Source organism: Salvelinus namaycush, chromosome 12, assembly GCF_016432855.1.
Source record: "Salvelinus namaycush isolate Seneca chromosome 12, SaNama_1.0, whole genome shotgun sequence".
Classification (NCBI taxonomy): Eukaryota; Metazoa; Chordata; class Actinopteri; order Salmoniformes; family Salmonidae; genus Salvelinus; species Salvelinus namaycush.
The window spans coordinates 45,353,523-45,381,063 of NC_052318.1; the positions used below are offsets into that span (position 1 = coordinate 45,353,523).

At 43.1% G+C, this 27,541-nt stretch overlaps 1 protein-coding gene across 1 annotated transcript in view; it reads left to right on the forward strand.

The window, feature by feature from the left end:
- The window catches only part of LOC120057589 (neurexin-2-like), a 250,667-nt gene extending 228,888 nt beyond the window's left edge, over window positions 1–21,779 (forward strand). Inside the window, exons 18-22 of the mRNA XM_039006163.1 lie at window positions 6,822–6,990; window positions 9,839–9,928; window positions 11,633–11,961; window positions 17,097–17,175; window positions 20,953–21,779. Coding sequence (XP_038862091.1) covers window positions 6,822–6,990; window positions 9,839–9,928; window positions 11,633–11,961; window positions 17,097–17,175; window positions 20,953–21,779 — 1,494 coding nt within the window. The remainder of the gene's footprint in view (window positions 1–6,821; window positions 6,991–9,838; window positions 9,929–11,632; window positions 11,962–17,096; window positions 17,176–20,952) is intronic.
- Window positions 21,780–27,541: the final 5,762 nt, after the last annotated feature.

The following is a 27,541-nucleotide window of genomic DNA, read 5'->3' on the forward strand; positions in this document are numbered from 1 at the left end:
AATTGGGTCCTGGACTTTCTGACAGGCCACCCCCAGGTGGTGAAGGTAGGAAACAACATCTCCACCTCAACACTGGGGCCCCACAAGGGTGCGTGCTCAGCCCCCTCCTGTACTCCCTGTTCACCCACGACTGCGTGGCCATGCACGCCTCCAACTCAATCATCAAGTTTGCAGACGACACGACAGTAGTGGGCTTGATTACCAACAACGACGAGACAGCCTACAGGGAGGAGGTGAGTGCACTTGGAATGTGGTGTCAGGAAAACACCCTCTCACTCAACGTCAACAACACAAAGGAGATGATCGTGGACTTCAGGAAACAGCAGACGGAGCACCCCCTTATCCACATTGAAGGGACAGCAGTGGAGAAAGTGGAAAGTTTTAAGTTCCTCGGCGTACACATCAACGACAAACTGAAATGGACAGCGACAGCGCCTCAGGATAGCGCCTCAGGAGGCTGAAGAAACGTGTCACCCAAAACCCTGACTAACCTTTACAGATCCACAATCGAGAGCATCCTGTCGGGCTGTATCACAGCCTGGTACAGCAACTGCTCCACCCTCAGCCGCAAGTCTCTCCAGAGGGTGGTGCGGTCTGCACAACGCAAACTACCTGACCTCCATGACACCTATAGCACCCGATGTCACAGGAAGGCTAAAAAAGATCATCAAAGACAACAACCACCCGAGCCACTGCCTGTTCACACCGCTACCATCCAGAAGGCGAGGTCAGTACAGGTGTATGAAAGCTGGAACCGAGAGACTGAAGAACAGCTTCTATCTCAAGCCCACCAGACTGTTAAACAGCAATCACTAACTCAGAGGCAGCTGCCTACATGGAGACCCAATCACTGGCCACTTTAACAAATGGATCACTAGTCATTTTAAACAATGCCACTTTAAATAATGCCACTTTAATAATGTTTACATATCTCACATTATTCATATATGTATATACTGTATTTTATACCATCTATTGCACCTTTCCTATGCCGCTCCCACATATATTTATATGTACATATTCTCATTCACCCTTTATAGATTTGTGTGTATTAGGTAGTTGTTGGGGAATTGTTAGATTACTTGTTAGATATTACTGCACTGTCGGAACCAGAAGCACAAGCATTTCGCTACACTCGCATTAACATCTGCTAACCATGTGTATGTGACCAATATCATTTGATTTGAGAGAGAGAACAGGCCTGAATGTGATCAGGAAGGACAAATGGACTTGCTCAGCTCCTCGTCTCTGGCCCGGCCCTAGAGCCACAGCCACTCAATGATTTATGGCTGTCCTATCCGGAGATGGGGGCTGGCTGGGGCTGACTTAGGTCCAGAGAGCCCCATGGCCGCTTTATGAATTCTACATGGCATGCCTCAAGGGCAATGAGAATTTAGCCTTGGGCGAGACTGCAAAATAGCACTGCTATGCACGGGGGAATGTCAAAGAGAAATAAGCAAAGGTGACTTTCAGGCTTTTCAATAAACCAAATATGGCAATATTGCTGGGGATGTTAAAAATTCTGCTAATCTACCCAAGTCCTGTCTGATGTCTAACGTCTCTTTTTGGTGCATGCATACTGTACTATTCCAAGTAATCAAGGAATCATCACTGCCGTATATCCGTTATGTTTTAGCATGGTTGTTTCTCTAATGTAGAATTGAGTTCTTTGAAACAGAAGCTAGTTAATTGGTTTTAATTCATATTCATTTCCAATATGCCCATTTACCCGTTTTTCAGGTAAGAATTGCATTCCTTCGTGGAATAAGTGTACTGTAGATCCATTTAAATCCATTGCAAGACATGTTTTCTAAAAACAAAGGCCTCACAGTGGCACTTTTAACATAGTATAATGTATTTGTGCTTCTAATACGGTATATGTGGGCATCCGGTTGGGAGGATGGCTAAGTGATTCATCTCGATTCACTCATCTGAATATGAATAGCTTCATGAAAAAAAGCGAGGAGCAGTTGTGTCTGCAGCCCTGAGGCCATGAGAAACTCAAGTCACTGCAATATTCACAAAGACCACAATTTGAAGGGACCAAAGGCTTTTCTTTGCCTTGCGGCAGCCCACCGATGTGCAGGGACTGGTGGGAAGGCACTCTACCTCCAGGCCAGATTAGTCAAGATGGTTCTTTAGGCTCTTATAGGGATTTGTCAGATATTACAGTCCTACAGCACTGATGGTCCCGCTCTCTCTACTGTTACTACTGCTGATAACAACAGCCAGCAATTGCCTGGCTTCAACGTGGACTCTTAATCAGTGAGAATAAAGGACATGGAGGCTTAAAAGGGGTTCGAGCTGACACTAGTTGTCCAGATTCTGGTTTATAAAGACCAGGAGAACCATCAGAAGGACAGAGAGAAGTCTGGTGTGGACCTGCTTTGTCTGTGACTGGACCACTGCTGGCAAGACAGGAGCAGACTGGATTGAAATCACTCCCCTTATTCGAAGATCATGAGATGGCCCACTCTACACTATGCAACAAACAGAGAAACATGATGTTCATGTTAAGATGTACTGTGGTCCCTCCTATGCACACGGAAACACACTAAAGTGGGCCTACGCTCTCATAGCTTTGCTCTTCATGTACACCACCCACCACACCCACCACATCCCCTGGCCTCGGTCAGCACCATTCAGTAGCAGAGGCAGAGTGGCGGTGTGGAGTGAGTGTCACTGTCACTGTTGTTCTTAGCTACGTTTCATGTTCCCCAGTCACAGTGGTAAATAACAGAGTGACTACATTTAAAATAGTTGCAAAGTTGCATCCACCCAGTCTCCCCTGCAATGTGAACTAAAGTGCACTGGGAGCAGGCTGAACACACAGGTGTTGGCGACAGCATGGCAAATTAGAGAAACATAACCCAGGTGGTGGCAAGGGGACAGTAGCTCACACTGAGCAGCTGGGCCAGTGACCGTGACCATGGCCTAAGAGTGGGAGACACCCTGAGCCTGCTCTTTATTCACAGCTTACACGGGCATGCCTTTGACTGATTCAGGCAGCCGTTCAACAGGCAAGCTAATTTATGGCGCCGCGTGGGGGTGAACCGGAGGGCAGTAAATACTGGAGAAGAACATGTCCTTTCCCTCACCTTTCCTAATAGCTAAGTACTCTGCCTTTCCATGTAACCTGTACATACCCCAGCCCACACCCCCGCTCCCCAGCCCAGGTCCCTGCTGCACCAGGAGAAATGTCACCCTGTAATTCCATGAAAATAACTGATGGGGTCAGTGAACGTCACACTTGGTGATTGTAAAATGGGATCTTTCAGTATGAGAAATGTGGAGTGCACAGTAGGGGCTCTCCTCATCTTGAAACACTGGGCTCAGATACATTTCCCCTACTGCACTGTGGATTCAGGAGAAATCACAGGGCTTAATGTGAGGAATGCAGACTGAAGGAGTTTGCTCTTGACCCCAAACTGAACTGCTGTCTCCAAGGAAATGGAGGAGCTAGCTGCTGCACCAACTGTTGGTGGTAGTCTAGCGATCGAGAGGTTTGGACCAGTAACCGAAAGGTCGGTGGTTCGAATCCCCAAGCCGACTAGGTGAAACACCTGTTGATGTCCCTTTGAGCAAGGCACTTAACCCTAATTGCTCCTGTAAGTCACTCTGGATAAGAGTGTCTGCTAAATGACTAAAATGTTTTTTATTTAATGAAGAATTATACTGAACAAAAATATAAACGCAACATGCAACAATTTCAATGTTACAGTTCATAAGGAAATCAGTCAATTGAAATAAATAAATTAGTCCCTAATCTATGGATTTCACATGATTGGGATGGGGCGCAAATCAGACTGAGTTTCTCCCCACTAAAGGGCTTTATTACAGACATACAGTGCATTCGGAAAGTACTTTGTTGAAGCACCTTACACAGTGATTACAGTCTTCTTGGGTATGACGCTACAAAGCTTGGCACATCTGTATTTGGGGAGTTTCTCCCATTCTTCTCTGCAGATCCTCTCAAGCTCTGTCAGGTTGGATGGGGAGTGTCGCTGCACAGCTATTTTCAGGTCTCTCCAGAGATGTTCGATCGGGTTCAAGTCTGGGCTCTGGCTGGGTCACTCAAGGACGTTCAGAGACTTGTCCACTCCTGCGTTGTCTTGGCTGTGTGCTTAGGGTCGTTGTTCTCTTGGAAGGTGAACATATGCCCCAGTCTGAGGTTCTGTACTTTGCTCCGTTCATCTTTCTCTCAATCCTGACTAGTCTCCCAGTCCCTGCCACTAAAAAACATCCACACAGCATGATGCTGTCACCACCATGCTTCACCGTAGGTATGGTGCCAGGTTTCCTCCAGAAGTGACGCTTGGCATGCCAACGAGTTCAATCTTGGTTTCATCAGATCAGAGAATCTTGTTTCCCATGGTCTGAGAGTCTTTTAGATGCCTTATGGCAACCTCCAAGCGGGCTGTATTGTGCCTTGTACTGATGAGTGGATTCCATCTGGCCACTCTACCATAAAGGCCTGATTGGTGGAGTGCTGCAGAGATGGTTGTCCTTCTGGAAGATTCTCCCATCTCCACAGAGGAGCTCTGTCAGAGTGACCATCAGGTTCTCTGTCACCTCCCTGACCAAGGCCCTTGTCCCCCAATTGCTCAGTTTGGCCAGGCGGCCAGCTCTAGAAAGAGTCTTGGTGGTTCCAAACTTCTTCATTTAAGAATGATGGAGGCCACTGTTTTCTTGGGGACCTTCAATGCTGTAGAAATGTTTTGGTACCCTTCCCCAGATCTGTGCCTCGACACAATCCTGTCTCGGAGCTCTACGGACAATTCCTTCGACCTCATGGCTTGGTTTTTGCTCTGACATGCACTGTCAACTGTGGGACCTCATATAGACAGGTGTGTGCCTTTCCAAATCATGTCCAATCAATTGAATTTACCACAGGTGGACTCCAATCAAGTTGTAGAAACACCTCAAGGATGATCAATGTAAACAGGATGCACCTGAGCTCGATTTTGAGTCTAATAGCAAAGGATCTGAATACTTATGTAAATAAGTTATTTCTGCTTTTTAATTGTAATAATTAAAAACCTCTTTTCACTTTGTCATTATGGGATATTGTGTGTAGACTGATAAGGACATTTTTTTTTAAATCCATTTTTGAATAAGGCTGTAACGTAACAAAATATGGAAAAAGTTAAGGGGTCTGAATACTGTCCAAATGCACTGTAAATACTCCTCAGTTTCATCAGCTGTCCGGGTGGCTGGTCTCAGAGGATCCCGCAGGTGAAGAAGCTGGATGTGGAGGTCCTGGGCTGGCATAGTTACATGTGGTCTGCGGTTGTGAGGCCGGTTGGACGTACTGCCAAATTCTCTAAAACGACGTTGGAGGCAGCTTATTGTATTTTCTGGCAACCGCTCTGGTGGACATTCCTGCAGTCAGCAGGCCAATTGCACGCTCCCTCAAAACTTGTGACATCTGTGGTAATGTGTTGTGTGACAAAACTCCACATTTTAGAGTAGCCTTTTATCATCCCAAGTACAAGGTGCACCTGTGTAATGATCTTGCTGTTTAATCAGCTTCTTGATATTCCACACCTGTCAGGTGAATGGATTATCCTGGCAAAGGAGAATGCTCACCATAAAATGTGCGCACAAAAGTATAATATTTACCTATGGGGAATAGGCAGAGGAGGACACACTGACGGGTTGTACTGTTTGGGTGGTAGCAGTGTTGGGGTCACTCCAAGGTTCTGTCAGTTCAGAACATTGATGTGGTGGATTGGTGCTACATCTGTGCAAATCCCATACAGTGTTAATAACAAAGATAAGTCATCAAATAACTAGACAAGATTTTAACTAGATAACTGATAACAGATGACCATCATCACACTGCAGTATATGGATGGACAGGATATTACATAGTATCATTTCCTGGTGGCTGTAATGCTCCTCTAACTTTGTCCTCATTTATCCTGAGGAATTGACGGAAGCGGTTGACGTGACCCAGAGAGGTGAGAGGTTCCATATTCTCTCATCAGTGAGAACCTCTTGGCAGTTTGCCCTTTCAGATGTCTACACTGATGGATCGACTGGTTTCGGTTCTGCTCATCAAATGGCTGTGTGGGAATCAATTCCCAAGCTACCCGCTAAAAACCTGCCGGTTGCTTGTCATCTTCATGAAGACACAATACCACATCCCAAATTACTGACAGTACCAAATGATGTGTGAAGTAAGCTTGTGTGTCACCCTATAGACTGGGATGGAATATTGTTGAAGCTGTCAGACCGCTGTTCTGGTCTTCAAGGAGGTGAGTCTGCTCTCACACTGCCACATTAGCACTGTGACCTTGTAGTCCCATCACAGGGGCTACAGACGTGCATAGCCCGGTCGGGCACAGAGCGCCACACACGCGGTAGTGAATGGCTCCCCAGCCCAGTTTCCTAGCTGAGGCAGACTGAGGAAGTGACTTTGACCTGTTATGGAGATTCCAGGTGGGAGAGAAGACGCAGTGAGAGGGATGGGTAAGGTCATTTCTGGTAGAAGAGTAGCGGCAGGGTCGTATCTTTAGTGAGCCACATCAGGGAGCCTGATGCAGACCGCAGAGGGAAGCATGTGGTGAATGGAACAGATAGAGACGCACTAGTCTAATATACTGCCCATGTCACAGTGGATAACTCTGGGCTGCTCAACCAAGGATACTTCCAGCCCTGCAGCTCTGTAACAACAAAAACAATACCAATGTCTTACTCATCAGTGGTATAGCAGCTGCCACTATTTTCAACACATTTTTAGATTTGGGAATTTCTCGCGTGCATTTTCCCTTCAGACACCCCAAGTCAAACGTCTCTTCTGTTTCTTCTATCTCCAGGAACAAGGAAAGATTGGTGTGATCTTCAACGTGGGGACAGACGACATCACCATTGACGAGCCGGCTGTCATAGTTAGCGATGGCAAGTACCATGTTGTGCGCTTCACACGCAGTGGTGGCAACGCCACCCTCCAGGTGGACAACCAGCCGGTCGAGCGCTACCCACCAGGTAAGGCATGGAGCAGGACACTTTGAAATGGGTGGGATGAGTGGGAGGGCCAGATAAGTATACATTAAAAGAAAGAGGGAGGGAGAGAGAGAGATATCCAGCCTGTATTTTAACAACACAGACATGGAGGAAGGTGCGTGGTGAGTCCAGCTCGAGCCATCAAACAGAAAATATCACATAAATTCAGGGACAGTTGTTGAATGCTCTTGGCGAGCAAGTCCAAATGGAATTGGAAATTTGCCTTCTGCCATAGAGTAAATTGATTTGTTTTCTTCAGCACGCCCCAGCATTCAGTTTTGATATGTGCCATTTCACTATTTTATCTATTCAGAGCACTTTATGGAGTCGCCACATGGTGGGCACAGATAACTACTGCATAAACAATCTAATAACAATCTGAAATGGACACATTTCCCTCAAGCTGCCTTGCCGAGTACGTCTAGCAGAGGATGGATTCGGATTCTTCACAGTAATTGTAGCAGCCAGCTTGGCCGGTGGCAGAGTGGATGCTGAGAATGGGATCTTCGCACAGCCTCGGAGCAATGAAGGAACCCTCAGCCAAATCTCAGCTTTCGTTTTATCCCCCCCCCCCCCCTCCGCCTGTAAAATTAGCTTTTATATGAGAGCACTGATGATGTGTGTTTGTGTGTGTGGCGTGAAAAGGGGAGGAGGAAGAGGTGTGTGGCTCCCAAGTGGCGCAGCGGTCTAAGGCACTGCATCTCAGTGCAAGAGGCGTCACTACAGTCCCTGGTTTGAATCCAGGCTGTATCACATCCGGCCGTGATTGGGAGTCCCATAGGGCGGCGCACAATTGGCCCAGCGTCGTCTGGGGTAGGCCGTCATTGTAAATAAGAATTTGTTCTTAACTGACTTGCCTAGTTAAATTAAGGTTCAAAAATAACATTCTGTCGTCTGCTCCTTGTCCCTTCACCTTCTATCTCTCCTCCATGATGCTATCTAACAAATCAAATCCAAAACATTTTTACATTGTATCCTTATGATTCATGTAGTATAATGATCTGTTTCTTCTCCACTCACACTGACCAAACTAACAATAAAGAATTATCCAAAATTGGTCAATTATTTTCTCGATTGTAATTGAGAGGGGCAGTTCAGCTATTCTCCACCTACTTTAGTGAAGGTATTGTTCTCAATGACAGAGAACTCTCTCCCTCTCCACTTTCTTGATATTCAACACATGATCTGACATAACAAGTCATGTCTAGTCAGACAATCAGTTGTATACCCATATTTGGGCACATTCATTTTGCTGTACTGTATCTTTATGGTAGGTTAAGAGCACCAGGGTAAGATTACGTTACTATGCTACAGCAGGTGTTTGGTTCCAGTACAGTCAAGCTTTCTATCAAGTGGAGTGCTGCTCAAGGCTCGTTTTACCAAGGTTCTTTTTATTTTATAATGACTGCTTCATCCACTCTAGCACTCCACCAATGGGGCACTAACCCAGTCAGTAATTGGCCCAATCATAACATTACTGTAACCGTATGTGAAAGGAGTAGAGCAGTGGAAATGAGAGCTTTGAGCTAGATGAGAACTGTCACAGAGAAAGTTCAGATGCCATTGTGGTCCTTCTTTTGGTTCGTTATTTCATTTTGAGTCTGATACAAGGCGTGTCATCCACAGTCACACAGACAAGGGAGAAAGTGAATTATCTCATTAAAGCAATGCCTGGCAGTAGATAGAGTCATATCCCATACCTTGGGAGCCTTTGATTTGTTCACAATAGAATGTCCTCAATAGGGCATACCGAGTGGCGCAGTGATCTAAGGCACTGCAACGCGTCACTACAGACTCGGGTTTGATCCCAAGCTGTGTCACAGCCGGCCGTGACCGGGAGACCCATGAGGCGACGCACAATTGGCCCAGCATCGTCCGGGTTAGGGGAGTGTTTGGCAGGCTGGGATGGCCTTGTCCCATTGCGCTCTAGCGACTCCTTGTGGCGGGCTGGGCGCCTGCAAGCTAACCTCAGTCACCAGTTGGACATTGTTTCCTCCGACACATTGGTGTGGCTGGCTTCCGGGTTAAGCAAGCAGTGTGTCAAGAAGCAGTGCAGCTTGGGAGGGTCATGCTTCGGAAGACACATGGCTCCCGACCTTCGCCTCTCCTGAGTCCGTACAGGAGTTGCAGCGATGGGACAAGCCTGTAACTACCAATTGGGGAGAAAGACATTATAATAAAAGAAGTAAAAAAAGTAAAAAGTAAATAATAATCTTATATCTGTAAAGTTTATCACGCTTAATAGACTGTTTATACTGTATATATAAAGTTGATCTGTTCAGAGTAAATAACAACAATTGATTGAAATGTCTGTGTATAACATTTTCCTGATCTCATTAATCACTTTCGTCAAGAACAAGGAACCCTGCTAGGCTACTTCCCGTAACAGTCACCATCACCATAGTAATGTCCTTCCATTGAGATGATAACAACCAGAAAATGTCTGTGTTCATGCTTCTAAATTGTTATCTTTCAAATGCATGGATTGTTGTTTTCTTGCTGTTTTCTACCCATTACAGTTAAACCTCTTCTATTTTGTATGCATTTAAGCCCTGATGCTTTGCTAAAAATGTCATAGTTACACCAATCCCCCTAAATGATCCAGCTAAGTATTTTATAAATAGAAATAAAGACCATTCTAACTAATGTATCGTTTGTTACTGTCCCTTAACTAAATACCACTAAGTAAAGCACAAGTTTCTTTTAACCTGAAGCTGGGTTCAAATTGAGAACTTGCTAAACGTGTTAGCCATGATGCCCTGTCTCTAACCTTGTGATCTTTCAACTTCCAGACTTTAACCTCTAATCTGTCTCTCCAAATTCTCTGAAGGGAACTTTGATAATGAGCGCCTGGCTATTGCTAGACAAAGAATCCCATACCGACTTGGTCGGGTAGTTGACGAGTGGCTACTCGACAAAGGTAAACCGAAAAGAAGAAATGAATGAATCCATTAAACAGTTACTAAATCCAGTTAAATCCCTCTGTCTAAATCCCTGTAAGAGGTGCAGTGCCAAGAGACAAAGGATCAAATGCTGTTACCTATGTACGGTATAGAGCTACATGTTGGGTATGTTTGGACTGAAATTGACTGTGGATCGTAGTGACCAGGAGGGGAACATAGATATATATCCTCCAACAGCCATTTCGAGTAACGTACTTTGTCTCATTTAGTACCTTTCTAAAAAAGATATACCAAATGGGTAACAGTACATCTACCAGGTGTTCTTTGCAATCCCCAGACCATTTGGGGATGCTGCACCTCTTCAGAGATTTTTAAATGAATGAACTAAACGTAACCCCTGACTAACTAACATCCCTCCAATTATTGTGTTTAATTAGACGCTGCTGAATTTCTTACCTTGTTGTTATCTGATTATTCCTCTTGTGACAGAAACATATTTAAAGTGATAACTAACCTGTTAAACAACTGGAATAATTAGCTGGTAATGGAACATAGAGCATTTCATCTAATGTTTGTGGTTCTTGCAACAAGGTGTAAGTATCCACAATAAACCTTGCACTTGAATTCACACCCTGGTCTCTCTAAATGCTCTAATCATGTATAGTCCACGCTGTGGTTGATTGACCATTCTAAAAACCCACACACTAACGTGACCCCACTAAACACCACTATACTCTCCCTGCTATACCTCCAGATGACTTCCCTGCATTCCTGGCAACCATGTCACACACATTCAGGGACAAAGGGGCTGAGACTCTGACAGACCTCTAGGTTACTGTCACTGCAACACTCAGCTACATAGTTAATTAGAATTCTGCTGAGATTGGCACACTACATTACCCTCTCTCAACATGCTGAACTCACTGGGTGATGTAACAGTGACAGTGCTTACCAGTGCTGCTTCTGCTGCTGTCAGTGGTGGAGTTAGATAACCCGAGGGAGGAAGGGAGGGAGAAAACACTTCCCTTCCACCAGAGGAAGTCAGTCCACTCAGTAGAGTGGGTCCCAGAGGAGCACGCTGATTGGTCCGTCAGCTTATGACTGAGAGGATGAAGGGGAAATGCCCTGTCCCTAGCTGTCCATCAATTCAGAGAAACAACTTCCTGTGCTTAATGGAGGAAAGTAATGCGCTTACAATTTCCCATGACACTCTTTTCTCCCATTACTCTATGTAAACACACTGATAGTGAAATGTAAGTAAAATGATACGCGTTATCGTGCCATCTTCCCCTCTCGCAAAGACTTAACTGATTTGAAAAGCAATTTTTTGGGGACCCTATGACCAGGATTGAGCCAATTCACTAACTCTGATTTTTAAACACTAACCAATTGAAAATACTTTACCAATATAACATTCAAACTAACCACATCTTACCCTCAGAATATATTGGGCCAATATATGTGACCAGTACGATTACTAAATATACAAACCAGACCACTGTCATTGAATTGAACATTTCAGACAAGCTTTGAACATATACTTCCATCATTAAACTTGTTGTGCTGAGTTCCAAATCTGTTGCCAAGGCCCTTCTGGGTATCTAGAACGGTATAACTCATACTGTAATTGGATGTCCGCCTGTTTGTGTCTCTCTCCTTTCTCTCCGTTTCTATCTTTCGACCTCGATCCCTCTTCCTCCCCTCCCTATACCTCACTACAGGACGACAGCTGACCATCTTCAACAGCCAGGCAGCGATAAAGATCGGGGGTCAGGATAAGGGCCGGCCGTTCCAGGGCCAGATCTCTGGCCTCTACTATAATGGCCTGCAGGTGCTGACGCTGGCGGCAGAGAGTGACCCCAGTGTCCAGGCTGAGGGGAACCTGAGGCTGGTGGGAGACTCCCTGTCTGTGCTGACCACTGAGACCACCTCCACCACCCCACTGGCAGCCTCCGACATGTCCACCACCATCATGGAGACCACCACCACCATGGCCACCACCACCACCCGCAGGCAACGCTCACCCAGCATGAGAGAGAGCATCTCCCAGGTCAGAGGGAAGGCCGGGTGTGGGCATGCGAGGCAGGGTACTAGGGCCATGTTGAACATTATTAGTGACCAATGGTGCGTGAGGTGATGTAATGATGACCGCTAACTAAGACTAGCCATTTTACTCCGTATGTTAACTGTCCCTCATTCAGTAATCCTGGTTTTAACATTGTACTATAAGGAGCTGTACGTATGGTGTTTCCCTAATGTTAGAGGTGACTGTGACAAGGACTGTGGGTGAGCTAGTGTTAGGGCTGAAGGCATTAGACAGACAGCATAAGTAACCATTTAGATGGGAAGGATTTGCGAAGGGACTCCGCCAGACAGACAATATGTCCATTATCAGGAGGTTGGCTGCGTGAGACAGACACTCCATCTACATTATAGCTCATTTAGCCACTCACCAGGCAGACAAATCCAAACAACCCTTAAAGAGCACTTTCACGGGAACAATCTCCCTCTCTCTCTCTCTCTCTCAATTCCTTTGCACATTTTCAACATAACCATGCTGGCATGCCTCTGCCAATAAGAGGCTGTAATTACTCATTAAAACCAAGAGCTTTCAAGAAGGGAGCACAGACAAAGCACTGGACCTAGACACGTCTTTGAACGTACGTTAGCTCTCGATTGGAAGTGTTTTTCTGGTTTGTTGGGGGAAATTAATTCATGTATGATGCCTTTTCAATGTCATGGTCACAGTGCACACCAGATAAAAAACCATCAGACCCTGTGGAAGTCATTGTGCTGTTTTTAAAACTCCCTCAGCAGCGTGATGCACTCTTTTCTCTTTTTTTGCAGCTACAAAGCTGTAAATCCCCCAAAAGCAACATTTACAGGGTTTTTTAGCAGACAGAGCGACATTTCCTTCTCTACACCGACTTGCATATGTATTAGGCCGCCTGTGGGCATATAGATCCACGCAAAAGGCCCCACCACATTCAGTGTAAGTTGTCAAGGGACCTCCATCCTTTAATACGCCCCCATTTCGTGGATTCAACCTTTTTTCCCCCTCAGCCTTTGACTTTGTTGATCAAGAGATGATTGAAGGTCACACTCAGTAACAATTTATGCCAGTCATGGCTAAACTGCCTATTTCCATATCCAGCACTCCGGTAGTCATTTGCATGAATGTTGATGAACCACAATTCAACCCCACGTAGAACCTTGGACTAATATAAATAGCCCTATAGGGAGAGCAGCAGAGCAAAGGGGGGGGGGGGGTTACAGAGAGACCACCTCAGAGCTGCTCTTATTAGGCTCCCAGCAGAATATTTCTAACTTCCAAGCTTGTCCTTTCAACACATGAAAACATGATTTATGTTCACGGGCTGTCTGAATATTTAAAACAACATTAGTCACTTGAAATATTAAACAGTACAAGTTTAAGTTATATTCAAAGTCATTTGTTCTCGAACACTCTGATTGGGAGAGACAAACGCCTGTGTATATCATGACATACGGCGAGACCCAGATGCAGACACAGGAGGCAGATGGTCGGAGTCTTACAATGTTTATTAATCCAAAAGGAGTAGGCAAGAGAATGGTCGTGGACAGGCAAAAGGGTCAAAACCAGATCAGAGTCCAGGAGGTACAGAACTGCAGACAGGCTCGTGGTCAAGGCAGGCAGAATGGTCAGACAGGCGGGTACAAAGTCCAGAAACAGGCAAGGGTCAAAACCGGGAGGACTAGAAAAAGGAGAATAGCAAAAAGCAGGAGAACGGTAAAAACGCTGGTTGACTTGGAAAAACATACAAGACGAACTGGCACAGAGAGACAGGAAACACAGGGATATATACACTGGCCCAGAGAGACAGGAAACACAGGGATATATACACTGGCCCAGAGAGACAGGAAACACAGGGATAAATACATTGGCCCAGAGAGACAGGATACACAGGGATAAATACACTGGCCCAGAGAGACAGGAAACACAGGGATAAATACACTGGCCCAGAGAGACAGGAAACACAGGGATATATACACTGGCCCAGAGAGACAGGAAACACAGGGATAAATACACTGGCCCAGAGAGATAGGAAACACAGGGATAAATACACTGGCCCAGAGAGACAGGAAACACAGGGATATATACACTGGCCCAGAGAGACAGGAAACACAGGGATAAATACACTGGCCCAGAGAGACAGGAAACACAGGGATAAATACACTGGCCCAGAGAGATAGGAAACACAGGGATAAATACACTGGGGAAAACAAGCAATACCTGGAGGGGGTGGAGACAACAACGAGAACAGGTGAAACTGATCAGGGTGTGACAGTGTATTCACTTGGCAATCCTCTCTCTTCTGTTGTGGTTATGATTTATTCTCCATCCTGTACTTTCTAGGTTCCTCATAAGATTAGCACGGGACGTCCTATGAATATGTGCCAATGAACAACACAAGCTCAATCATTCTCACAGTCAGCTAACTCCCTCTGTGCCATTAGACGACAGTAGTGGGATATAAGATACTGTAATCATTTTCTCAGGCAGTGGTTTACATTGAAAGTGTTTCGTGTACCTGAGCTGAACATTTGTCATGGTGTCATGTCATAAATTACGACAACAAACCAAATGAATAATACCTACAGTTCCACCATAAACAATAAACTTGCTTATGAAACTACAGGCGTTGTATACACAGACACAGGAAGGGAGGGAGTAATTGCTTTATGAACGCAGTCAGGCAGATCTAATATGCAGCAATAAAGCATGTTTTAATTAGAGAATCGAAACGCCACAACAATGCTGTTATTTGTTACGTGTGGATTAGAGAGTAAGACACAAGGGCCAGACAAGACAACTCTTTAATCGTCCTACAGTTTTCAAAAGGCCAAGCAATTGTTCTGATCGCAGTTGCTAAAACTTTATTGTGAAAAAACAAAGCTTTGATACCTTTTCATACACTAACCACACCTCCAGATGTTTTAAAGCATATTTGATGGATGACAGTACTCTGTAACAGCCATTGCCCAGTAAGCATGTCAAGCTCCAGCTAAACCCGAACCCTGTAAATGCATTGATAGCATACGGTGGGACAAAGGCTCCTTCCTCCAGCTAAATAAGTTGATTAGGCTTGTCCATACGATAATGAAGGCGATAAATTGATGTCAATCATGGCCTAACTGCTTACCTCCAATGCCAAACCTCCCTGTCTATGTAAATCTAGATCATTAGCATAGATTTACATCGACTAGATTTCTCAAGCCCTTGTTGAATTTCAATGCTCTTTCTGAAGGTCATAATGGCAGACAGCTTTAGGGTTGGCTACACCTGCTTGTAGTAACTGCATTTATTTCTACATTTACTGACACTGCCTTTCTCCTCAAAATAGTTCAGTTTGTCTATTCTTTTGATATTTTATATAGGTAAATAATACACTGTGACAGTTGAATACATGTTTGAATTGAAAACATTGTCTTAGAAACTGTGATGCCAGTTTGATGGAACATTGTTTGAGAAGAGCTCAGGGCAGGCCAATGATTAATATATTGTATGTGAGATCTGTCAAAAAAAGTGGTTTCTCATATCAAACATGTGCAGATATGATTTATCGTGAGGTTTCTGTGCCTTGTCATGTGAGAACAAACTGAGGCATTCGTGTAATCTCCGGATCATACTACAGTGAGTTCCAAAAGCATTGGGACAGTGACAAATGTGTTGTTGTTTTGGCTCTGTAATCCAGACCTTTGGGTTTGAAATGATACAATGACTGTGAGGTTAAAGCGCAGACTGTCAGCTTAAATTTGAGGGTATTTTTATCCATATTGGGTGAACCATTTAGACATTACAGGACTTTTTATACATCGTCCCCCCATTTTAGGGGACCAGAAGTATTGGTACAAATTCACTTATAATGTGTATTAAAGTAGTCAAAAGTGTAGTATTTCGTCCCATATTCATAGCACGCAATGATTACATCAAGCTTGTAACTCTACAAACTTGTTGGATGCATTTTCTGTTTGTTTTGGTCGTGTTTCAGATTGTTTTGTGCCCAATAGAAATGAATGGTAAATAATGTACTTTGTCATTTTGGAGTCACTTGTATTGTAAATAAGAATATAATATGTTTTCTATACACTTCTACATTCATGAGGATGCTACCATGGTTATAGATAGTCATGAATGAATCGTGAATAATGATGAGTGAGAAAGTTACAGATGCACAAATACCATACCCCCAAGACATGCTAGCCTCTGACCGTTACAATAACAGGGGAGGTTATCATTTTTGGAGGGGTATGATATTTATGCCTCTAACTTTCTCACTCCTTACTCACGATTCATTCAGGATTATCCGTAAAAATGGTAACATCCACATTAAGGTAGAAGTGTTTAGAAACGTATTCTATTCTTATTTAAAATAAAAGGGATTCCAAAATGACACAATACATTATTTACCATTCATTTCTTTTGGGCACAAAATAATCTGAAACACAATCAAAACAAACAGCAAATGCATCCATTCACAAGCTTTATGTAGTTATTGCGTGCTAAGAATATGGGACCAAATACTAAACGTTTTACTAGTTCAATACACATATAAGTGAATTTGTCCAAATACTTTTGGTCCCCTAAAATGGGGGGACTATGTACAAAAAGAGTTGTAATTTCTAAATCGTTCACCCGATAAAGATGAAGATACCCTCATAAAATCTGACAGTCTGCGCTTTAACCTCATAGTCATTGTATCATTTCAAAACAGCAACAAAAAATGTCACTGTCCCAATACTTTTGGAGCTCACTGTATATGATATTTATATAGCTTCTGTATATGTCTGGGATATTAATTTATGTATAGGTACAGGAGGTATTAGGAAAGAAAAATAGATGCTTCTGTTTGAGCACAATCATTGCATCATGGAACTAGCACTGTAAAATTGAATCCTGGCCCATAATTAATTGTTTTTCTACTATTGATCTGGTGGAAAAAGCAAGGAGTGCAATACTCCAGCCTTAGTTTTTCTGAAGTATTCTCAAATAATGAAGTTTCACTTGCAAGGCTTTTTTGCGGGAATAACGTTGTGTTATTGTTTTATTAATGTTCGACGTTGACAACTAAGAGTTTTAAAGATTGAATACTGTATAGATTACAAAGCAGCAACGTTGTGTCCTCTTCTTCTCCGCAGTCTCAGAACTCGGATGACATCTTGGTGGCTTCTGCTGAGTGTCCCAGTGATGACGAGGACCTGGAGGAGTGTGAGCCTGGAACAGGTGAGTCTGTCTGTCAGCCCTGGTCTGGGGTTCAGTGTCATACCAAGGCCCTAGGAGGGAACAGGACCTCCTAGGATCACCTACTGTCTTCCTACACTAGGGACCAATAGGCTTTAATTTAATAATGTAATAAGGTTTTAATGAGCTCATGGATAAAATCGAATGTGCCTTGATCTAGCCCTATTGCTACTTTCAAAGTTGTAATTTTGTCTGTTCTCATCGCTCGTCTTTTCCTCAGCTACTACCTCTGCTTTGAACTCGCTGTTAGGGGAGATTTCATTACTGCCACTAGCGAGCAAGATCTTATCTCAAGATGAGAAGATCTCATGCTATCCTTGTGCACTCCCATAAACAGAATAAGAAACAAATGAGGGGAAATAGCTGAGGCCTTCATGTAGGCCTACATTTGGTTGTCGGAGGCCGTGTTCATAATATCAAGCTCATGGAAGGTTCTGGTGTTTGTGGATGACTGATCTTAATATTCCTACAGCTATCACTGCTTCTGACCTTTTCAGAATGGCTCCATATTTCACTACTGCCTGCCTGGCCCTGGCCAGTGTGAGCTGTCAAAGAAAGGCTGCAAAGACACAAATGTCCTGGCGTAGTCTGAAAGGCCGTTATGGTGAAGGTCAGGAGTGGGGTTGGACAGATCTGTGGCACACCTAGCGCTGAGACAGAGGAGCATTTCCTCTTCTATGTTCTAGTCTTTAGCTCGCCAAATCACGCAATGCAGCAGGGCTTCATAGTAGTCACATTCATTACTAGGGTTACTCATGAAATGTATTACATGTACAGTTGAAGTCGGAAGTTTACATACACTTAGGTTGGAGTCATTAAAACTCGTTTTTCAAGCACTCCACAAATTTCTTGTTAACAAACTGTAGTTTTGGCAAGTCGGTTAGGACATCTACTTTGTGCATGACACAAGTAATTTTTCCAACAGTTGTTTACAGACAGATTATTTCACTTATAAGTCACTGTATCACAATTCCAGTGGGTCAGAAGTTTACAAACACTAAGTTGACTGACTTTAAACAGCTTGGAAAATTCCAGAAAACAATGTAATGCCTTTAGAAGCTTCTGATAGGCTAATTGACATCATTTGAGTCAATTGGAGGTGTACCTGTGGATGTATTTCAAGGCCTACCTTCAAACTCAGTGCCTCTTTGCTTGACATCATGGGAAAATCAAACGAAATCATCCAAGACCTCAGAAAAAAAATTGTAGATCTCCACAAGTCTGGTTCATCCTTAGGAGCAATTTCCAAACGCCTGAAGGTACCACGTTCATCTGTACAAACAATAGTACGCAAGTATAAACGCCATGGGACCACGCAGCCGTCATACCGCTTAGGAAGGAGACGCGTTCTGTCTCCTAGAGATGAACGTACTTTGGTGCGAAAAGTGCAAATCAATCCCAGAACAACAGCAAAGGACCTTGTGAAGATGCTGGAGGAAACAGGTACAAAATTATCTATGTCCACATTAAAACAAGTCCTATATTGACATAACCTGAAAGGCCGCTCAGCAAGGAAGAAGCCACTGCTCCAAAACCGCCATAAAAAAGCCAGACTACGGTTTGCAACTGCACATGGGGACAAAGATCATACTTTTTGGAGAAATGTCCTCTGGTCTGATGAACCAAAAATAGAACTGTTTGGCCATAATGACCATCATTATGTTTGGAGGAAAAAGGGGGATGCTTGCAAGCCGAAGAACACCATCACAACCGTGAAGAATGTGGGTGGCAGCATCATGTTGTGGGGGTGCTTTGCTGCAGGAGGGACTGGTGCACTTCACAAAATAGATGGCATCATGAGGCAGGAAAATTACGTGGATGTATTGAAGCAACATCTCAAGACATCAGTCAGGAAGTTAAAGCTTGATCGCAAATGGGTCTTCCAAATGGACAATGACCCTGTCCCGTTTGTTGAAATGAGTGGACCAAGGCGCAGCGTGCGTAGAGTTCCACATTATATTTAATAATGAAACTTACAACCAAAACAACAAAGAATATAACAAACGTGCAGTATTGCAGTGCTCAAGGCAACTATACAAAAACAAGATCCCACAACAAACAGGTGGGAAAAGGCTGCCTAAATATGATCCACAATCAGAGACAACAATAGACAGCTGCCTCTGATTGGGAACCATACCAGGCCAACATAGAAATAACAAAACTAGAATGCCCACCCTAGTCACACCCTGACCTAACCAAAATACAGAATAAAAAGGCTCTCTAAGGTCAGGGCGTGACAGACCCAAAGCATACTTCCAAAGTTGTGGCAAAATGGCTTAAGGACAACAAAGTCAAGGTATTTGAGTGGCCATCACAAAGCCCTGACCTCAGACCTGTAGAGATTTTTTAGGCAGAACTGAAAATTGTGTGCGAGCAAGGAGGCCTACAAACCTGACTCAGTTACACCAGCTCTGTCAGGGGGAATGAGCCAAAATTCACCCAACTTATTGTGGGAAGCTTGTGGAAGGCTACCCAAAACATTTGACCCAAGTTAAACAATTTAAAGGCAATGCTACCAAATACTAATTGAGTGTATGTAAACTTCTGAACCACTGGGAATGTGATGAAATAAATAAAATCTGAAATAAATAATTCTCTCTACTATTATTCTGACATTTCACATTCTTTTAAAATAAAGTGGTAAACCTAACTGACCTAAGACAAGGAATTTTGCTAGGATTAAATGTCAGGAATTGTGAAAAACTGAGTTTAAATGTATTTGGCTAAGGTGTATGTAAACTTCCGACTTCAACTGTACAAAACAGGAGGCTGCTGAAGGGAGGACGGCTCATAATAATGGCTGGACAGAGTAAATGAAATGGCATCAAACACCTGGAAACCATGTGTTTGATGTATTTGATACCATTCCAGTTTTTCCACTCCAGCCATTACCACGAGCCTGTCCTCCCCAATTAAGGTGCCACCAACCTCCTGTGATGTACGAAGGGGTCGTTTTTTTCTTACTTGTCTGTGTGATAAAAGGCTAGTTTTCATGCAAATGTTTCAAGAGTTTCAAAAGCGACATTAGATCATGATAGACGATTGGCCTTACTTGTCGCCAGTTTGTCCTGTAAGATGTCCCAATTTATGCAGACAAATGGTCATTGTCATGATCCTTCTTTCTCCACCTATCCTCTTGCCCCTCCCTGACACTCCCTTTTATCAATAACACTGTCAGTAGAGGTGAATCGGGCCCTTGACTTGTTTTCATTGTCTTTCTAACCTTGATATTTGGTTTTTAGTCATTTTGTTGAGGTGGCTTGAGGAGGTGTGGTTATGTTTCTATAAACATCAAGGATGTTCAACCTTAGTAAACTAACAAATATTGTTACTGGCATGCACACATCCGTCTGCAACTGCAAATCAAATAATTAAGGATGTATGTCAATGTTATGCAGCTGTTTTTGAATTTGTTTTTCTCTTCATGCAAAAATCATGTGGCAATATGTTGATGTACGTAAGTGACCTTATCCCATGGTTTGCTGTCTTTTTTTTCCCAGAAATGTGAACTTGTAAGCAAATCCATATTATAGATAATACTGTATACTTAAATATCTTCCATATTAATTATCTTGCCCCTACATGGCGTAATATTACATGATTTGGAACATTGTAGCTATATAATGAGCATATTGTGTTTGTAATGTAATGAGCACAATTGTTCATTATTCGTGTCTGGGGTCTCCTAATGCTCCTCTAATGTGTGTCTCCTAATGCTCCTCTAATGTGTGTCTCCTACCCTCTCTTTGTCTTTTCTAGGAGGTGAATTAGTGTTGCCTATAATAACAGTGGATTCCCTTGAGCCCCCATCCATCGCCACCCGTTACCCTGCTATCCCCCCTCCTCCCACCTCCCTGTCCCCACTTGAGACCACCAAAGAGTCCCTGATGCTGTCCAACCCTCACCCTCCCTGCCCCCCGGATCAGGAGGACTGCGGTGACCCTGTGGAGGTCTCGGCCTTCGGTTCTGGGGAGATGACGGAATCAGATGATGAGGACTTTTACAAAAACTCCCCTCTGGTCACTGACAGGACAGTCCTGCATCCTCCTCCTCCCCCCGCCGTCGGTGAGGGTGGGGCACAGAAACCCCACAATCCCCGCCCCCCTCCTTATGCTCCCACCACCAACCCTGACCAGCTCCACATCCCCGCGGGCAAAATGAACACCCGTGACCAGGTGCTTCTGCCCCCTGCCCCTCCGTCATCCCGGTATACACCTGGACTAACTTACCCCCCCAATTTCCCCCATGTGCCCACAGCCGACCCTACAGCCCCTGGTGAGAAGGTCATGCACCCCGGCCTGGTGGATAGGATCGGGGAGTCCAGTAGCACCACAGGGATGGTGGTTGGCATTGTGGCAGCTGCTGCCCTCTGCATTCTCATCCTCCTCTACGCCATGTACAAGTACCGCAACCGTGACGAGGGCTCGTACCAGACGGACCAGGGACACAACTTCATCAGCAACCCAGTTTCCGAGGGCAACGGGGCCATGGTCAAGCTCGAGAAGACACCAAGCACAACCACGGCTGCAGTAGCTAAGACAGTAACCAAGGGCAAGAAGAACAAAGACAAAGAGTATTATGTCTAAGAGAGGGATGGATAGAGAAGGAGAGAGCGAGAGAGATAGGCTAGAGCAGGGTTTCCCAACTCCAGTCCTCGAATACCCCGGAGAAGCACACCTGATTCAACTTGTCAACTAATCATCAAGCCCTCAATCAGTTGAATCAGGTGAGTTTGTCCGGGGCAACAACAAAGATGTGTGCTGTTGGGGGTACTCGGGGACTGTTGGGATACACTGGGATAGAGGAAAATCATGGAAAGGGGGTTCTCCCAAAGAATTTCACTTCCACATTATCCTCTTGATAAATATCCAAAGTGTAGGGTGTAATTGTTACATTTGTGGCAAAAAAAATAAAAAAATAAAAAAATCTAATTTGCGATCAGTATTTCCCCAATTCCTGTTAAATTATGCTTTGAGAATTTGTATCACATACCAAATATTGTATTGGATAACATACCATTTCATACAGGATAAGAAGCATATTAATTTTGCTGTGTTTGTATATAGCACCACTATCTATCAACTGTATGGTTATGGTTCCCAGTGAAAACTCAGTTTAAACCATTGTACTATAGAACCAGGTTTGCATGAATGTCAGTTCATCATGCTCTATCTCAAGTCCCTATGTCTTTGTAATGAAGTCAGCGGTATCAGTGTGTACTGAAAGGTCATTATGGTAGATAAGGACAGAGCAAACCAGTAGAGTTTACTAGATTAAACTAAAGCCATACCCATATTTGGAGATTGGGTGACCCACCTTCTCTGCAGACTAGCCTACCCTATTTTGTGTTATCCCACGTAAAACAACTTTCCACTCTGTCTATCTCTCTGGTTGTCCACGGTGCTATGTTAATGGTCCAATATCATTGAACCATGTTTCCTTTCGGGAAAATACAGGTTTTCAAAGGGAATACACCAATTCGCAGCTGAATTTAGCCAACAAACCCACTATCTGGATGGATGAGATGAGCTGGATTCTCTCATCTCTGTGTGAGAAGAGATCACCAAATCTACAGTGTGTCATTCATTCCATCCAGGAACAAGTTCCTCAAGCTTAACACATCTCACAAAGAAAAACGCTACTGTAGCAAAGACATTGCTCTGTAAACATATTTGTATGTATAGATGTCTTGGGTTTGAAAAAGCATTGCTTCTGTGTTTGTTGGAGTACACGGGGGGGGGGGACAGGCATGAAAAAGATACTTCATGTGAGAGATGTTCTGCCCCCACGGTTACCACTGTCAACACTCCAGCCAGATCCCCCTTTGAGGAAAGTAGAGACAGTGAAAATGAAAGGGAGCTGCAGGACACAGTCACTTTTGAATAACTTTTTCTGGGTGTTCCTGTGGGAGGGGGGGACATGCTCAAGCTTGTGTCAAGAGGCTGGCTTTCGCTTTCCTTCTTCAAAATTGGCACACAAAAAAAAACTGGAAAGGCACAAACAGTAGAAAAATCTCTTTGAGAGATAAATACTGTGTTACCTTTGAAAGCAAACCAAACATGTATTCTGGTTTTTCTACCCATGAATAAAAGACTGTTCTGTGAGATGAACTATTGAAGGTTTGTGAATTGTATAGCTATTTCTCAGATACTTCTGTGTTTCTCTTGTTACCATTCCTGCAGTTCCGTTTTTTTATGTTTCCTTTTAATCCGATACAGATGAAAGGGAGCATTTTGTCTATGATGAGACACCATTGTCTGACTACAGAGACCCATTATAAGTATTTTCTTTTTTCAATGTTGAATAACATGACATTTCCATTAAGGACAGGTTAGTGATTGTATGTAAACGTATCAAGAGAAAACACAAAGGATGATGTGCACTCTTTTGTTTCATTTCTTTGTTTTATGTACATTGAAAAACCTGGCTATCTTTGTCTGTTGTTGCCATTCTCTCTGTTGTATCATGTTTACATTTTCAATTTCTGTAATTTCATCTTATTTTTTTATGAAGTGCCATTCAACATAAACTTCTCAGAGTATATTCCTGTCCTAACTCAATGATATTGTAAAGTGTTCCTGTGAAATTAACCTTAATATGTGTACAGTACATTGACAGAGGGGAAATACAATTGGTTATATACTTCGTATACTCCGGTGTTGTGTGGCTTTTTTATGAGTGCAAATGCCTCATCAAATGAATGGGTTGCACTTGAACTACTACATACAGCCAGTGGTGTAATTAGGCCGGGGCTCCGGGGCTTCAACCCTGCATGTTTTTGGGCCAGCCCTGAACCTTTATATGGTCCAAAATTGTTATTTTATTTTGTGTTACATTTCAGTGTGATATGAGTTTGCATAACCACACATCAATTGCGCTATTCAGGATCAAAAATAAAAAAGAATGACACATTTTAATAACAGAAATAAATAATCCAATATACTGCACTAGGAAGAAGCCCCTGGAGTGACGCAGTGCCTGCTGTGATTGGTGGAGATTTCACAAAGCAGTGGACCACTCACATCCCTTGACCCCTCCCCTACCCCTACAGCACCAGATAGATGTCAATGTCATCACTCAGCAAAATGCCTGTTACTCAGTCAGAGTCTGCAGCACCTTTCTTCCGACAGAGAGGCAAAAAAATGCAAGCAGGTTGAGGATGCAGTGAATGGGGTGGAAAGGGCAGAACAGCTAGAAAGTCAAAGTGCATCAGCAGAGTTAGCCACAGGTTTGTGCAGGGTTGGTGGTAGCTAACTAGCTAGTCTCCCTCAGTATAAGGGTTGGCTAATGCTGATACGCTAGCGTTAGCGCTCAGCATCCTAAAGCTATTGGGTGTCAGTCAGAGTTAATTAACAGTATAGTTAGTGAATGGGCAAGCTTGGGATGTTTGATATAAGTCATGATATTAGGAAAAGTGTTTATTTCCCGTGAGCGTATTTAAATGGGTTTTGTTTCTGTAGCTAGCTTGGCTGGCTAGTTCGGTAGCTACTGGCTGGCTAGCTAGCTGAGACCGAAGAGATGAGACATTTTTTCTAACTGAAGCACATATCTTCTGACAGTAACACAGTTGCCCCCTGTGGACTGAAGCTGAACTTTAATACAACATTATATTTAACCCTGTTTAAAATTAGCAATGTCGAGGTGGTAGAACTGACTAAATGAAATGAGTCGTAGAGGTCTTATAACCTATTCCATTCGACAGTTAAACATGCTTGGCTCATGTTGGATATTTCCATATAGGCCATGTAACTATTTGTGAAGAAACTGCCCATCATTAAATTGGTGAAATTATTTAATTGAACTTTTATTTTTATTACTCTTTTTATTCACTTAGCTACTTACTTTTTCTATTGTTGTTGCATTGTCGAGAGGTTAACCTGCAAGTAAGAATTTCCTTGCACTGTGTACTTCGTGTGTATCATGTGTATAAGACAAATAAACAAACTTGAACTTAGAAGGGGGAGGGCAGCCAGAAAGAGAGGGAAAAAGATGGCCAGCTTGAAGGTGAACAAAACATTGAAAATACAAAGGCCCTTAAGCTATGTGTTCACAAATGTTATGTAATCTAAAAAGCTCACATTAGCTGGTAGAACTGATTAAATTAAATGAATCATAGAGGTCTTATAACTTCTTCCATTCTACAGGTCTTTTTTTGGGCTCATGTCACTTTATATTCATATAACCTAGGGGCTATGTACTGTAGCTTCTTATCTGTCATGTTTGGAGTGGTGTTGCGCTGTTATGTGGACACTTGAATTTTTCTTTACAGTTGAGTTCCCTGGTCGTGTCAGTTTACAGTAACTTACAAGAGTAACTGCCCCTAAAAACCAACTTCTCATTTAGAAAAGAGACTATGTGGCATCAATATGAGTCAGAAACATTTATTCTACTGTCAAAATTGACTACAAAGTGTAAATAGGATCATTTTGATTATAAAGTTAGTCTTGTACGAAACTCAATTTTGTGAGACTTGTGGTCATAACTGCATCACAATGTAAATGAAGGTTGGGTTAGTTTCAATCCTGCCCACAGCTGGCAGCACACGAGTAATCATAAATTCGGACTGCAGCTGCACGCAACCCAATCATAATACATGTGGTAAATATGGGTTGACTTTGGATATCCCTATGGGGCTAGTTAGGGCCCATCGGTAAATTACACAATGTACATGGGACAATATATTAAAATTCCAATAGCTTAAAACCTCAAACCAACGATAAACTGTAGAAATTCATAGACAAATATTGAATGCATTTAATGAGAAAACTAAAAGGTGTCCAACATGAAAATAGTGTCTAATTTGCATTGTGTAATTTATTGACTAGCCCGGAGATAGGCTATCCAAAGTCAGGTCCCACACACCAGCCGACTGAAGCTAATTGGCAAAGTAATTTGGCTAAATCTTCCCAGTGGCGTAAAGTACTTAAGTAAAAATACATTAAAATACTACTTAAGTCGTTTTTTTGGGTATCTATGCTTTACTATTTATATGATTTTTTTGGCAACTTTTACTTCACAACATTCCAAAAGAAAATAATGTACTTTTTACTCCATACATTTTCCCTGACACCCAAAAGTACTCGTTACATTTTAAATGCTTAGCAGGACAGAAAATGGTCCAATTCACACACTTATCAAGAGAACTTCCCTGGTCATCCCTAATGCCTCTGATCTGATGGACTCACTAAACACAAATGCTTTGTTTGTAAATTATTTTGGAGTGTGTCCCTGGCTATGCATACATTTAAAAAACAAGACAATTGTGCCGTCTGCTTTGCTTAATAAAATGAATTTTAAATTATTTGTACTTTTACTTTTGATACTTAAGTGTATTTTAGCAATTACATTACTTTTGATACTTATATTTAAAATAAAATACTTTTAGACTTTTACTCAAGTAGTATTTTACTGGGTTACTTTTTCTTGAGGCCTTTTCTATTAAGGTATCTTTACTTTTACTCAAGTATGACAATTGAGTACTTTTTTCACCACTGACTCTTCTCACCTGTGAACACACTCATGAAACACCCACATCAAACCACACCATGAAACCAACTCACAACTGAATTCAGTCATAGCCCCTAGCATTTCTTAATGAACCAAATCTAAAACGAGGCCAAATCAGGAAGTGCAATCACCCTTTAAAACTAACAACATGTTGCACTTCTACCTTGCTACCTTTTAGATGAGCCAAGGGGGAGGACAGATGAGAACAGCAGGCCAGTGGAACAGGCCAGTGGAGCATTTAGAACAGCAGCAGCCAGGGGCAAATGGTAGGGAAGAGGATAATTTAGATGACTCAGACACTGGCCCAAAACAAGTTCAGCTACCCCAGTATCCCCTTGACTGTTTTGGATTGCAAAACTAAAGAGACACTCCAGACAAGACACAGAGACAGCAACAGAGAGTAGGATATGATGGAGCAAGATACACCAGGCAGACACAAAGAGAGCAACAGAATAATAGATGATGGAGAGAGACTCCAGACAAAACACAGAATGCAGAATGCAGAGGAGGGGTGAGCACACAGACTGTATCACTTAAAGCTGCTTAATAGATTCAAATCACTGCTGTGTGTGTGTGTGTGTGTGTGTGTGTGTGTGTGTGTGTGTGTGTGTGTTGTGTGTGTGTGTTGTGTGTGTTGTTTTGGTTTTACTATCCTTATGGGGAACAAATGGGGACATTTTGCCATTCCCTACAAGGAAAAAGGCTATTTTAGGCTTAGGGGTTAGGTTTAGGGTTAGGGTTACAATCTGGGTTGGGGTTACAATTATGGTTAGGGTTAAGGTTAGGAGGGTTAGGGTTAGGGAAAATAGGATTTTAAATGGGAATCAATTGTTTGGTCCCC